Here is a 15,780-nt window from a genome sequence, read left to right as displayed (position 1 = left end):
AACCTTTTTCTTCAAGACTGTGACATCAGGGATGGCTCCTGACACAAAGGAAACTATTTTCAGTATCAGCAAAGCTTACATGCAGAACCCTAATGCCATCATACTATGTATTCAAGGTAAATCTTATTGAAAGATTTTAATTGTACTAGTATTCTTCCTTATTTAGCAATGAAGGCTTGTTTTACATATGTGTTACATAAACATGGGCTTCCCTGGTGGCTCAGATGGTAAAGTGTCTGCCTACAACACGAAGACCCGGGTTTGATCCCTGGGTCAGGAAGATCCCTTGGAGAAGGAAATGGCAACCCACTCCAATTCTCTTGCCTGGAAAATCCTATGGATGGAGGAGCCTGGTAGGCTATAGTCCATGGGGTCACAAAGAATTGGACGCAACTGAGCAACTTCACTTTACATAAACATATAAAACAAATGTTTTATTTTCTCCTCCTGTTCATTTTATAAGTAGAATTGAGGTTGGTGATATTTTGATGAATTTCCCTGTGTAGGCATCATAGAAATTCTTATTGGCTAGAATTTCTTTTCACAACTAAGATAAAATATTAAGAAAGATGATTTTACTATAGGGTTAGACACAAGATGTAGCTTCTTGAAGTTTTTAAAGCCCACTTTGTAGCTATTACAGTGTCATTTTTCAATTTATTTTCAGATGGATCTGTGGATGCTGAACGCAGCATTGTTACAGACTTGGTCAGTCAAATGGATCCTCATGGAAGAAGGACAATATTTGTTTTGACCAAAGTAGACCTGGCAGAGAAAAATGTGACTAGTCCAAGCCGGGTGAGGGCAAATTCTTTATGCAAACTTTTGTTATGACAGAAACTGAATGGGGCGGGAAAGATTTCCTTGTGAAATAAAAGTAGTAAAGGGATTTTTCTTGGTTTTCATTAAAAAAGCAAAGTATTGTAAAGTTATAGTAAATTATGTAAGTGCAGAATTGAGGTTTAAGTGTAATTCTACAGTTATAACTAGTTTGATTCAAATTCTTAAAACTAATGTTGCTTACTCTAAATTTTGTAGGCTGACGTAGTCGTTAACCTCATTGCAGTATTTTTTTAACATTAGTTAATATTCATAAATTAGTGTAAAACTAGTGACGGTTTAAATTCCTTCTGGACATTACTTATGTTATTCTTTGTTTTAAATTTTTTTATTTTTTATTCAGATAAACATTACCTTTCTTAACTGATTAAAGAGTGTGTGGCAGATGTTCATAATAAAGAAGACATTGGATGGGGTGTCTGGGCTCAGCATTCTTATCCATGCTCTACCAACAGCTGGCTACACGTCCTTGGGCAAATCTTGTTAATTTGTTCTGCATCCAGGAAGAGCACAATCCAGTATATTAGGCTAGTTTATCTCTAGGGTTATTTTCATTTCTGATATTCTTGTGACTTCTATATGAGCTTCCCTGGTGGCTCAGTGATAAAGAATCCATCTGCCAGTGCAGGAGACACGGGTTCAATTCCTAGGTTGCGAAGATCCCCTGAAGAAGGATTCTTGCCTGAAAAATTCCATGGACAAGAGGAGCCTGGTAGGCTACAGTCCATGAGGTCACAAAGAGTCAGACAACTTAGCCCCTGAGCATACACGCAAACACACACACATGACATCTGTGCATGGTGTTCCGTGTCCATTTTCTCCTCCTCCCTTAACAAGGAAAGAACTTTGTTTCAAGGTACCATTGTGTGCAAGTTTTGCTAGGGCATGCGCTCTTAATTGTGAAGGCATAATGTAAAAGTGGGTGAAAGTGCACAAACTAAGCCAGATTGCTTTAGTTTCCCATCTGCTCTGCTGTTGCTATGTAACATTGGGTAAGTTATTTCACTTTTTCAGTGCTTTAGGCTTTGTCACCTGTTGGAAATGAAAATATTAATGGTACTAAAATTCTGCAGCACAGGAGACCTGAGTTCCATTCCTGGGTTGGGATGATCCCCTGGAGAAGGGAATGGCAGCCCACTCTAATACTCTTTCCTGGAGAATCCCATGAAGAGAGGAGCCTGGCGGGCTGCAGTCTGTGGGGTCATAGAGAGTCTGACATACCTGAGCAGCTAAGCACAAGCACATCTCATAGGTTATGAAGGTTTATTGAGTTAAATGTTTGTTGTAAAGTGGTTGAGCTTAGCATGAGAGTGTTACGTAAATTGTGGCTATCATCCATTGTTATTATTATAACTTCATCCCCCATAGAACAAGAGCTTGAAATATAAGTAGCCATCCCTTGTGCTTCTGTTTAGAACTTCTCTTTTTCTCACAAATCTGAAAATTTGTGGGACTATGCCTCTGTGTAAGAATTCCCAAGAGAGACCACCCCTAGGTTCACTGATTGTCTGGAAAGACTCATAGGACTCAGTACATAGTCATACTTATACCTAAGAAGGAGATGCAAGAGATGATGTCTGAAGGAAACCAGGCTCAATTTTCCAAGAGTCCTTTCCCAGTAGAGTCACACAGGAAATGCTTAAGCCTCCACCAACGAGGTACTAACTAGAGACTCAGCACCTAAGGTTTTTATCAAGGGCTGGTCACATAGGCACCCACAAATACCCAAATTCCAGACGCCCAAAGGAAAGCAGATGTTCATAAACCACATTGATTGCACAATAAGCCACTGTTATTTAGGGAAAGTTCTGTAACAATGTAGGGGATTGTTTACCAGTTAAGTTCACAGATGCCAGCCAAAGACAAGCAGGCCTTTCTGAGGACAGCAGTCTCAGCCTGCTGTGTTAACTCTTTTCTGCAGTCTCCATGACCTTAGCTTTGCCCTGTTTTCAAGGAGAAGGCCTGCCATGGCAGTATTGGTCCTGATATGGAGAAGGGGGAAAGTGAGGTAGAAGCAAACTTCTGTGCTTCCTTCCCATTTCCCATCTTTTCTTTCATTTTCTTCTCTTCTTTAGGGTAATGAGCTTGCATTTCCTTTGAATACAGTTGAAGCTTGTATCAGTCTTTTCTTTTTACACTAAAGATTTAGCATTAGCTTAAGAATGTGACTTAGAAGAGGGGTTCTTACCTCAATGTTTATCTGAATGAGTTTCTGGAAGTATGAATTCTTTTATATTATATGTGAATGATAGATCTGTGCAAATGTTTATTTTTCTGGGGACAGAGTCTGCACTTTTTATTACATTTAGAAAAAGAGATTTGACCCAAAAGAGTTAAGGACCAATGGATCCAATTTTTTTTTTTTCAGAATTAATTAAAAAAGACCATCCAACTTTGTTAGAATTTAGATATTGGGGAAATAATAATAGTAGCTACCATTTACTGATTGCATCTGCATGCCTGGCACTGTGTTAAATATCATATACTCTTTTCAACGACCATTTTGAAAAGTTAAGGAACTTACTTAAGGCCACATGCCTAGTTAGTGACAGAGCAGAAATTCAAACTAAGGCCTGACTCTAAGCCACTGTACATCATTCCAAGTTCTAATGTTGGTACTTATGTTTTAATAATACATTTTTAATATAACAAAATTAAATGTGTTTTATTTTTTCCTCAAATAGCATTTCAAATACATTTCAGCACTTGTACAGACATACATTTACCTAAACATATACATATGCAGCATTGTTAAATTTGCTTTCTAAATAGCATATTATGCTTTGAAATTATGTAAACTCACATGTCATGTTTATTTTTTCCTACTTTTAAAAATAGATTCAGCAGATAATTGAAGGAAAACTCTTCCCAATGAAAGCTCTAGGTTATTTTGCTGTTGTAACAGGAAAAGGTATGCAAAGATGGATCATTACAGTTTTTTGTTTTTTTTCAAATAATAAAAATGAACTTAGAACTTTACCACCATCTTTCCCTAGGAAACAGCTCTGAAAGCATTGAAGCTATAAGAGACTATGAAGAAGAATTTTTTCAGAATTCAAAACTCCTAAAGTAAGTATCTTGTTGAAATATTTAAAGAATTGATAGTGAGGGAGTAACTTCAGCTGTTTTCAATTTAAAAGTTTCTCTTATAGCTGTCAGTTTAACGTTGACTTTCCAGAGATGAATTCTCAAACAGTGATCTGTATCTAGTAAGCAAGTCCTCAAGACTACTGGGACACAGTTGGGAGCAGTTTATCACATAGTACAAAACATTGTGTCGTAATCAACTGCCCCTTGGCATATGGGCACTGGAGACAACACCAGTGCCTCTTAAGTTGTTTCACTTACAAGGTGATTTTTAAAAAATCAACACTTATTTTTAAATACGTGTCCAGATTTCTCAGAGTATTGGGGAAAGTTGGGAGTGAGAGGTGGCAGTGTCAAAGAGATGTCCTTAAATAGATACTGACAGATGTTAACAGAAAATAAGATACTAACAGAAAAGCAAAAAGGAAATGCTAAAGAGCAACTGAATTTTAAAACATTGTAACGTGTAGAGAGTCTTGAGCTTGAAGAGTGTGTTTTCCTCTATATTAGTATAGTAAGTCAAGGCAGACCTTTCACCCATAGTCTTGAGAATTATCTTTTGGGATATGGGTAGAACTGTGCTAGGGCTTGCCTGGTGGCTCAGTGGTAAGGAATTCTGCATGCCAAGCAGGAGACATGGGTTCAATCCCTGGGTCAGGAAGAATCCCTGGAGAGGGAAATGGCAACCCACTCTAGTATTCTTGCCTGCAGAATTCAGTGGACAGAGGAGCCTGGTGGGCTCCAGTACATGAAGTCTCAAAGAGCTGGACACTACTTAGTGACTAAACAACAACAATAACTAAGCTATTCATTACAGTAGTCACTAACCCTGTGTGCTTGTTTGAATTCAGATTAACATTAAAGGAACACTGAAGTTTCTCAGTCACACTAGCCACACATTTCAAGGTGTCAGTAACCCATGTGACTAGTAGCTGCTGTATTGGACAGCACAGATATAGATTACTTTATCGTGGTAAGTTCATTGGACAGCCCTAGTATAAAGCAATTAAGTGGTGGTTCTCATTAGGTTATAACAAGCACATTCTTGAACTTGGTGATAGTATTGTCCTTTCTGCCACTTTAATGTACTTTAACTCTGGTTATTGTTTTGTAGGACAAGCATGCTAAAGGCACACCAGGTAACTACAAGAAATCTAAGCCTTGCTGTATCAGACTGCTTTTGGAAAATGGTACGAGAGTCAGTTGAACAACAGGCTGATAGTTTCAAAGGTACATTGGGTTTTTAAAATAAGCTCTCAAATTTATGTATTTTATTGCCTAACAGACTTAGGCATCCATCAGATTCTTGACTTCCATTTTGTTTATTTACTATAATAGTATATGGGAAATGGAAAAATACCAATCTTCAGTTGTATGAGAGCAGGATTTTTCCTTTCAGAGGAACAATTCCTAGGAGCACATTACAAAGTTTAAACAGAAAGTTTGCAATAATGTTTGAGAGAAAGAGCCTAGAAAACTACAGAGAACTCAGATTCCGCCTTGTTAGAGGAATGAGAGGAAGTGTGTTGGGAGGCAGAGCAGCCAGTGTACTTTGAGGTATATTGTACTGGTTCCTGAATTCCAGGCCTTCCTTTTGCATGGTTTTGCTTGCTTCCATAGTTTCATTTGGCAAGGGTATACCCTCCCGTTTTCTCAGTAGGAAATCCTACCTATGTAGCCCATTAGTCCCTCAGCAATCTTGTAGTATTCTCATTTTACCAAAGAGCAGACTGAGACAGAGAATAACTTGCCTAAATAATAACGCACCCAGCATCACACAGTAACAGATAATAGACCTGGGATTTGAATGGAGTTCAAAATTAGAGTTGAGTTGGTGACTTGACTTCAGAGTCCCATGCTCTTAGCAGCTGTACTAAATTGTGTCAGCTATGTGATCTGTGGATTGAAAATGGAAAAACTAAAGTCAAAAGGATTACTTTGGAAAACTGTTGCAATAATGCAGATTCTGAGATATTGAAATGGAGAAGGACATGGCAAACCACTCCAGTATTCTTGCCTAGAGAATCCCGTGGACAAAAGAGCTTGGTGGACTGCTGTCCATTGGGTCACACAGAGTCAGACATGACTGAAGCAACTTAGCAGCAGCAGACATTGAAAGCCCAGAGTACTCAGGAGCTATCAGTACACATTCAGAAATTCAGTTAATATACTGGATATGTGAGATAGCCTTTAACCACTGTATCTGGAACAAAGGAGATTCCTCAAACCTGAGCATCTTTCCTTCTTCCTCAGCAACACGTTTTAACCTTGAAACTGAGTGGAAGAATAACTATCCTCGCCTGCGAGAACTTGACCGGGTAATATTTGTGTGCCTTGTGGATTTTGTGTATATCTAATTTAATATTGTGCTCTAACAGAATTTAAGTTAATGAGTAAAATCTGGTAAGCTAAATTGTTTTTAACCATGATTACTAATTTTAGAGTTACAGGAATACATTTGGAGGAACAGTTGTCACTTCTACAATAATTTAAATCATTACATAATATTAAAAATCAATTAGGGATTCTAGCATATGCAAACAAGTATTTAAAAATTTTTTTTCTGAGAAGTTGAAGACTATTTTTTCAAGGTCATAAATTAACATGTTTATGTAATATAAACTTTTAAAAATGATACATCAGCTTTTTAACCTTTTTACTATTCTAAGTTAATAGGACTTAAGTATTGGTTTTCCTTTATTTTAAAATGCCATCAGTTGTAAAATAGCATTAGATACTGTCACTACTATATTAAAATTAATATGTGTTGACAGCTGTCACAGAACATTACATGAAAAACTTACCTAAACAAATGTTACATGAAAAGCTACATTCAGAATTGAGTGAATAAGGTGGGCATTTGTGTCAGTTTTTGTGTCCTTATCTGGTTATTGGCATTCCTGAAAAGAGTCTAGAAGAGAAGAGCATTACTTGCAGGTCATGGATGCTTCAGACCTAAGCCCAGCCAGGAGCCTGTCACAGGCTTTCCTTTTAGTTATCCCTGAAAATCATGGCAGGGCAAATTGACTGTCTTATGAAAATCTTACTTACTTATATCTATGTTGCCTAGAATGAACTGTTTGAAAAAGCCAAAAATGAAATCCTCGATGAAGTTATCAGTCTGAGCCAGGTTACCCCAAAACATTGGTGAGTATTTGACCTTTTCTCAAAGACTTTACTATGTGAATTATAATGGAATACTAAAATTTAGATTGATAAGGCAGTGATTTATTGTAGCCTTGGCTCATCCCCCAAGCACTTAGTACTAACAGACAAGAACATAAAAATGTCTTTTTATAAAATAAAACCACTATTTTAGTCTAACCAATTAAATATTTTAATTATAATGAATTAGGTATTTATTAAGTATCTCTGAGAAGAGATATTCTGAAAGATAGCTTTCTCCATGCTCTTTTGAAATCTTAATTCATCTTAGGTTTTTCCTTACTTATACTTAAAAAATACATAATTTTGATTTCTGTAAAATCTTTTAGGTAATAGTTATGTTAAATCGTGCTTTAGCTAAGTATCAGTCTGTCAAAAACTAGTTGTTCTTGTTTGGTCACACATAAAGAACAAAACTACAGAGAAAATTGATTTGTAAAAGGAGAAGAGTATATTATTTTAAAATTCTCATATCTACATAAGAACACCGGTGCTTTTGTGATGTGTCTAATATGTTTTGTGCGAATCACATTTGAAAATGAATCCTATTTGAGATTTTTTAAAAATAGCAAGTAAATGTACTCTTTTGAAAAATACTCATGCAAATTGCTTTTAAGGCCAACTGTCATCTTCAATTTATGTTTTATGTCAATATGTTGGAATGGCACTGTAACCAAACTAGGGTCCATGTATCTCAAGTAAGCTATATATAAATATCCTTTAAGTTTTTATAATCTGTATTTTAATTAATAAATAACATATAAAAATTACCTTCATAATGAAATCTGTAGTATTTTAAGAATTTATTAACTTCAGAGTAGAACTGTCTTTACTGCCATTTATTATAAATATTTTTTTCTGTAACTTTTATATGCTCAGTTGGAGATTATCAAAATTGAACACAGACAGTAGTATCCGTTCCTGAAGTTTATATTCTGTGCTAGTTTCCCGATGTTGGTGCCCTTTCTTCCTCAGTAATCTCTTAAAGTAATCAAAATTTGATTTTGATTTTAAAGTAAAATCTCTTTTCTCTCTTAAAGTAATCAAAATTTGCCTATTTTTAATCTCTTCTCATTGTCCAAAAAAGAATTCTGATCTTACCTCTATTTGTTGATTAATCTGAGCCATCAGGAAAGTGCACACACACACACATACACACACAACAAATTTGTTATCTTTATTGGAGATGCGAGTTCTATCCTTGGGTTGGGAAGATCCCCTAGAGAAGAAATGGCAACCCACTCCAGTATACCTGGGAAATCCCATGGACAGAAGAGCCTGGCAGGCTATAGTCCACGGGGTCGCAAAAGAGTCAGACGCAACTTAGCAATTAAACAGCAATGCTTTTCTGTAAGTCATCCAGCTTTTGAAGTTTGCCAGAGATAGATGTGTGTGTGTGTGCATGTAAACATATACATATATACATACAGAATGAATAATACTATTGACCTTACTAGATTGTATGAGGATAATATACCAAAAAAAGTAATTTGTAAAACTATAACAACTGTAATACTATTTATGGAGAAAAATGTGCCTTTGTAAATTTCTGGCATCATCAAATGGAATGGTTAGTTTTGTTTGGACAGAAGAGTTTTAAATCAAAGTATACCTACACTTAAGTGAGCCTAGAAGATAAACACATGGGTGGCGAAGTGAATTGTGGAGGCACAAGAAAACTATATTGTCAGATTGCCTATTGAGCCAGCAAGGAGAGAACTAGGACATCTGGTTGCTAGAGATTTATTCTTTGAGTTGCTGGATCTTTGCATCACCACCCCTGTTTTTCCCCAGACTCTATAGATTAACACAAACATTGATCAAAATAGCAGGTCCTAATCTTAGTTGTTCGTGCCACATTGATATCAACTGCCTTGCACCCAAAATGTTTTATTTTTGTGACATAGTTTATGTTGTATTAGGTAGTATCTTTTTGCTGCTTAATGTCTTATGTGACATTTTAGGATACACCTTTATAATGTTTATTATTATTTGAGTCAGAAGACTGTTTGATCTGTATTTGGTGATCCAGAAGCACTCTTACAAGTTTTTTGTCTACTGTACTTCAGTTATATTTTAAGGAAGTTATTGGCAGTTTAGATTTGACTTATGATTCATTATAGTGAGAAATATACTCTCAGCATTTTCACATAGTATATGTCACTTGATCATTAGGAGTTGATTATGTACACTAGCAGGAGATAATTATCCTTATTTAGAAGGATAACTGGCTGGATTTATAGAAATACACTTAAAAAAAATGGTATCATGGTATGCATACATTTTTCGGTGAGAAGTATTAAGTTTATTTTGTTGAAGTTAAAAGAATGAAAGAAAAAAAAAAAAAGAATGAAAGGAAAATAGGAATGCATAGTTAAGCACCCTAACTCAGGTGTAGATAATCAAAAAATGTTCTTATAATCTGAGATTTAAAGAATATATAGGTGCTAGGTAAGCCAGTGACCAGAATATTTCAGAGGCCAAGAGATGAGAGCAAGAAAAATGACATGGGTAACTTAAGGCAGTTACTTATGGTTTTAACATAGAAGAAGCAAGAGGCAGAAGATGAAACAAATGTAGGTATAAACAAAATATAGATGATTAAGGGCCTTAGAAACCATGTTCAGAAAGTTGGAATTTATCCTACAAGCAGTGAAATCCAGTGAGGAGTTTAGGTCAGATTTGCATTTTAGAAAGATTTTTGTAGTCGGGGGAGTGGAATACAGGTGGAGAAAACTGAGCAAGGAGATGGTTGGCTATTGAGATAGTCTAGATGAGAAGAGAATAGTGACTTGAATAGTAGTTGTGCAGATGGAGAAGAGATTACACTTTTGAGATATTTCAGAGGTTACCTAGAGGATAGAAGTGATAGTATAAGTGTAAAAAAATTGAAAACTAGGTTTTTATTTGGAATTACATAATATTTGATTTATCCGTAGAGTGGATTGCTCTGCAGCCATTGAAAAATATAGGATGTTAACATGGAAAACCATGTACTATACAGCTTTATACTGTATTAATTAAGCAGTGTGTGTAATATCACCTGCATCAACACACAAATAGTAATGTAGGCATTAAATTTTTTTAAATGATAAATTAAGCTGTGTATAGTGATTATCTGGTGGCTTAGATGGTAAAGAATCTGCCTGCAGTGTAGGAGACCAAGGTTTGATCCCTGGGTTGGGAAGATCCCCTGGAGGAGAGCATGGCAACCCACTCCAGTATTCTTGCCTGGAGAACTCCATGGACAGCAGGGCCTGATGGGCTGCAGTCCATGAGGTCACAAAGAGGCAAACACGATTGAGTGACTAACACTTTTACTTTCAGTGAAAGAGAAATTATGGAGGACTTCTTTTTCTGTATTGATTTTAAATTATTTTATGGAGTAAGTCCTATGCTTTAAAAGAAGAAAGAAAAAAAATTTTCATTAAAGGAAAGAATATATAGGCAAAGTTTGGGAGATGAAGAGGGTAATAAATAGAACTATAATGGTAACTGTATTTTGTGTTTTAGTGGTACATGGGGTCGCAAAGGGTTGGACACAACTGAGCGACTGAACTAAACTGAATCAAATCCCTGTATGATTGCAAAACTTAGAGTAGAGAAGAAGCCTACAGTTACCTAGAACATTCACTGGGGAATTGGCCAATGTAAGCTGAGGACTAATGATTTGGAAGAGAGGTTGTGGGATTGGGAGAATGTAGCTTCCTCTTCCTGACACTGAAGCACGTTCAGCTAATGAGGAGCTTCAAGCAGCAGAATTTGAAGATAATCATTGAGGGTCCTTTGCAAAAAGTTACCTAAGTTTTGTCAGAATTTGATGGTCTGGAATTTTGTTACAATCTCCTTGAAAAGGTGTATGGGTTGTAGAGTCTTGTCACAGACTGCAGCAGGAGCAGCAAAAGGCCTTCGTGGTCAGAGGCTGACTGCTGATTTTTTGTTCATCTTTCAGAAGTCTTGAGTTTGTGTTTAAAGTTGCCTGAATAGATGACCCTGGTAAGCTTCTTTTCTTCCATCTTGCTCTTAAAATTCTCCTGTTATCTGTCATTATCGCCATGACTAAATGGACTTTATCCTTCTGACCCTCAGTGTGCATCCTCTCCTCACACTTTCTCTCTGTCTCCTTTCTCCCTCCCTTCCTCCCTTCTGCTTTTATTGAAATATAGTAGACATACAGTATTATGTTAGTTTCAGTGTACCACATAGTGATTTGACATTTGCATACATAATGGAACAATCACTGTAAGTCTAGTAACCATCTGTCCCTATGCAAAGTTATTACATTATTATTGGTCATATTCTCCATGCTGTGTATTATATCCCTGTGACTTATTTTACAACTGGATGTGTATATACCTTTTCATCATCACCTGTTTGGGCCTCCCTTGCATACTTTTGTTTTCTGATCGTAATGGAAAAAAGACCTGAAAATTAGCAAAGGAAAACCAGCAGCTAAACTCATTGACCCAATAGACTTAATGTTACACAAAATGTTGAGTGAATATGAGTCAACTTGCACAGTAGGAAGTGTTGACTCTTCTCAACCAAAAAAAGTACAGTTTGGCTTTTGGACAGAAGAGGGTGTTTCTGTTACCCTGAGCTTTGTAACTGTATCCTAAAAGGTGAGATTACTTTTAAAACTGATCACTCGATAAGCAGGGTGTTTTTGTATGTTGTAGCACTACTTTACAGTAGAGATTAATTTTGGCGAATCTGAATAAATATTTTCTAGAGATTACAAATTTTTTCTTGATTAAAATAATTTTCTTTTTTCTATTTAGAGAACTGTGTTCTAAGATGTCTTTTAAGATACAATTTTCAACTTGATTATTCATCCTTTATATTATCTTGAAATATTGAGCAATTTTACTTAGCAATATACCATAACATCTCTGTGCTCTGTGCTGATAAATTATTAAAATTGTACCAAGAAGTGTACAGTTTTGGACTCCACAGTCAACACATATAAAGTGTGTATTAATATTAGGTAAATGAGTACATAAAAAGATACTTAGAATTACTAGTCACTCAGTTCATTTCAGTCGCTCAATCATGTCCGACTTTTTGCGACTCCATGAACCGCAGCACGCCAGGCCTCCATGTCCACCACCAACTCCCAGAGTTCACTCAGACTCATGTCCATCGAATCAGTCATGCCATCCAGCCATCTCATCCTCTGTCGTCCCCTTCTCCTCCTGCCCCCAATCCCTCCCAGCATCAGAGTCTTTTCCAATGAGTCAACTCTTCGCATGAGGTGGCCAAAGTACTGGAGTTTCAGCTTTAGCATCATTCCTTCCAAAGAAATCCCAGGGCTGATCTTCTTCAGAATGGACTGGTTGGATCTCCTTGCAGTCCAAGGGACTCTCAAGAGTCTCTCCAACACCACAGTTCAAAAGCATCAATTCTTCAGCACTCAGCCTTCTTCACAGTCCAACTCTCACATCCATACATGACCACAGGAAAAACCATAGCCTTGACTAGATGGACCTTAGTTGGCAAAGTAATGTCTCTGCTTTTGAATATGCTATCTAGGTTGGTCATAACTTTTCTTCCAAGGAGTAAGCGTCTTTTAATTTCATGGCTGCAGTCACCATCTGCAGTGATTTTGGAGCCCAGAAAAATAAAGTCTGCCACTGTTTCCCCATCTATTTCCCATGAAGTGATGGGACCAGATGCCATGATCTTCGTTTTCTGAATGTTGAGCTTTAAGCCAACTTTTTCACTCTCTTCTTTCACTTTCATCAAGAGGCTTTTTAGTTCCTCTTCATTTTCTGCCATAAGGGTGGTGTCGTCTGCATATCTGAGGTTATTGATATTTCTCCCAGCAATCTTGATTCCAGCTTGTGCTTCTCCCAGCCCAGTGTTTCTCATGATGTACTCTGCATAGAAGTTAAATAAGGAGGGTGACCATATACAGCCTTAACGTACTCCTTTTCCTATTTGGAACCAGTCTGTTGTTCCATGTCCATTTCTAACTGTTGCTTCCTGACCTGCATACAGATTTCTCAAGAGGCAGATCAGGTGGTCTGGTATTCCCATCTCTTTCAGAATTTTCCACAGTTTATTGTGGTCCATGCAGTCAAAGGCTTTGGTATAGTCAGTAAAGCAGAAATAGATGTTTTTCTGGAACTCTCTCGCTTTTTCCATGATTCAGCAGATGTTGGCAATTTGATCTCTGGTTCCTCTGCCTTTTCTAAAGCCAGCTTGAACATCTGGAAGTTCACGGTTCACGTATTGCTGAAGCCTGGCTTGGAGAATTTTGAGCAGTACTTTACTAGCATGTGAGATGAGTGCAATTGTGCAGTAGTTTGAGCATTCTTTGGCATTACCTTTCTTTGGGATTGGAATGAAAACGGACCTTTTCCAGTCCTTTGGCCACTGCTGAGTTTTCCAAATTTGCTGGCATATTGAGTGCAGCACTTTCACAGCATCATCTTTCAGGATTTGAAATAGCTCAACTGGAATTCCATCACCTCCACTACCTTTGTTCATAGTGATGCTTTCTAAGACCCACTTGACTTCACATTCCAGGATGTCTGGCTCTAAGTGAATGATCACACCATCGTGATTATCTGGGTCGTGAAGATCTTTTTTGTACAGTTCTTCTGTGTATTCTTGCCACCTCTTGTTAATATCTTCTGCTTCTGTTAGGTCCCTACCATTTCTGTCCTTTATTGAGCCCATCTTTGCATGAAATGTTCCCTTGGTATCTCTTAAATTTTCTTGAAGAGATCTCTAGCCTTTCCCATTCTGTTGTTTTCCTCTATTTCTTTATATTGATCGCTGAGGAAGGCTTTCTTATCTCTTCTTGCTATTCTTTGGAACTCTGCATTCAGATGCTTATATCTTTCCTTTTCTCCTTTGCTTTTCGCTTCTCTTCTTTTCACAGCTATTTGTAAGGCCTCCCCAGACAGCCATTTTGCTTTTTTGCATTTCTTTTCCACGGGGATTGTCTTGATCCCTGTCTCCTGTACAATGTCACGAACCTCAGTCCATAGTTCATCAGGCATTCTATCTATCAGATCTAGGCCCTTAAATCTATTTCTCACTTCCACTGTGTAATCATAAGGGATTTGATTTAGGTCATACCTGTATTGGTCTAGTAGTTTTCCCTACTTTCTTCAATCTAAGTCTGAATTTGGCAATAAGGAGTTCATGATCTGAGCCACAGTCAGCTCCTGGTCTTGTTTTTGCTGACTGTATAGAGCTTCTCCATCTTTGGCTGCAAAGAATATAATCAGTCTGATTTCGGTGTTGACCATCTGGTGATATCCATGTGTAGAGTCTTCTCCTGTGTTGTTGGAAGAGGGTATTTGCTATGACCAGTGCATTTTCTTGGCAAAACTCTATTAACCTTTGCCCTGCTTCATTCCGTACTTGAAGGCCAAATTTACCTGTTACTCCAGGTGTTTCTTGACTTCCTACTTCTGCATTCCAGTCCCCTATAATGAAAAGGACATCTTTTTTGGGTGTTAGTTCTAAAAGGTCTTGTAGGTCTTCATAGAACTGTTCAAGTCATTAGGGAAATGCAAATTAAAACCATGCTGAGATACCACTGTACACCTATTACAATGACAAAATGAAAATGACTAATAATACCAAATGTTGGCAAGATGTAGAGGATCTAGAACTTTTATACCCCTCTGCTGGGAATGTAAAGTGGTTCAGTCAATTTGGAAAATGGTTTGACAGTATCTTATAAAGTTAAATATATAATTACTGTATGATCCAGACATTCCACTCCTAGCTATTTGTCCAAGTGGAATAATAGTCTGTGTCATACACAAACTTGTATTTGTGATAGCCAACAGCTAGTAACAACCCAAATGTTCATCAGAAGGTGAATAAGTAAACAGATTCATGTAATGGAATATTCAGTTCAGTTCAGTCGCTCAGTCGTGTCTGACTCTTTGCGACCCCATGAACCGCAGCACGCCAGGCCTCCCTGTCCATCACCAACTCTCACAGTCCACCCAAACCCATGTCCATCGAGTCAGTGATGCCATCCAACCATCTATTACTCAGCAAAAAAGGAAATGAAATACTAATATACGCAATGTAATGGATAAATCTCAAAATAATTATGCTGATACAAGAAGACAGACAAAATAAGAGTATATGATATATGATTGCATTTACATTAAGCTATGGAAAATACAATCTGTAGTGACAGAAAGTGAATCTAGTGATTACAACTTTTGCAAATGATGACTGTGTTGATTATCTCGATTAGTGTGATGCACAGACATGTATGTATGTCAGAACTTTAAATACATGCAACTTACTGTAAGTCAATGATAACTTTAACGATACTTCAGTGAAGCTCTTTATAAAAACTTGATATTATGTTTGAATTTGGTGTTCTTGGAACTTTTTTTTTTTAATTTCAGGGAAGAAATCCTTCAGCAGTCTTTGTGGGAAAGAGTATCAACTCATGTGATTGAAAACATCTATCTTCCAGCTGCACAGACCATGAATTCTGGGACTTTTAATACGACAGTGGATATCAAGCTTAAACAGTGGACTGATAAGCAGCTTCCTAATAAAGCAGTCGAGGTTAGGATATAATTTAATTAAATGGGTAAGAAGCATTATCTGAAGAGAGTAGGAGCTGTGACTTTTATGATTTATTCCCATCACAGCCTCTATGGTTCCTTTGCTTCTTAAGCTCCTTTTATTCTTTATTCC

General features: G+C 37.1%; 1 protein-coding gene across 9 annotated transcripts in view; it reads left to right on the top strand.

Moving 5' to 3' along the window:
- Positions 1-15,780, top strand: part of OPA1 (OPA1 mitochondrial dynamin like GTPase) — an 86,452-nt gene that overhangs the window by 29,808 nt on the left and 40,864 nt on the right. For all 9 annotated transcript variants that reach the window (XM_055568671.1, XM_055568670.1, XM_055568673.1 and 6 more), the window contains 8 exons: positions 17-116; positions 668-798; positions 3,679-3,751; positions 3,837-3,909; positions 5,042-5,157; positions 6,181-6,245; positions 6,998-7,074; positions 15,483-15,648. In XM_055568671.1, the coding sequence (XP_055424646.1) occupies positions 17-116; positions 668-798; positions 3,679-3,751; positions 3,837-3,909; positions 5,042-5,157; positions 6,181-6,245; positions 6,998-7,074; positions 15,483-15,648 (801 nt within the window). The remainder of the gene's footprint in view (positions 1-16; positions 117-667; positions 799-3,678; positions 3,752-3,836; positions 3,910-5,041; positions 5,158-6,180; positions 6,246-6,997; positions 7,075-15,482; positions 15,649-15,780) is intronic.

The sequence above is a fragment of the Bubalus kerabau genome, chromosome 2, assembly GCF_029407905.1.
Source record: "Bubalus kerabau isolate K-KA32 ecotype Philippines breed swamp buffalo chromosome 2, PCC_UOA_SB_1v2, whole genome shotgun sequence".
Taxonomy (NCBI): domain Eukaryota; kingdom Metazoa; phylum Chordata; class Mammalia; order Artiodactyla; family Bovidae; genus Bubalus; species Bubalus kerabau.
The sequence above is the reverse complement of the archived record's forward strand: the minus strand, read 5'-3'. Positions and strand labels throughout refer to the sequence as shown.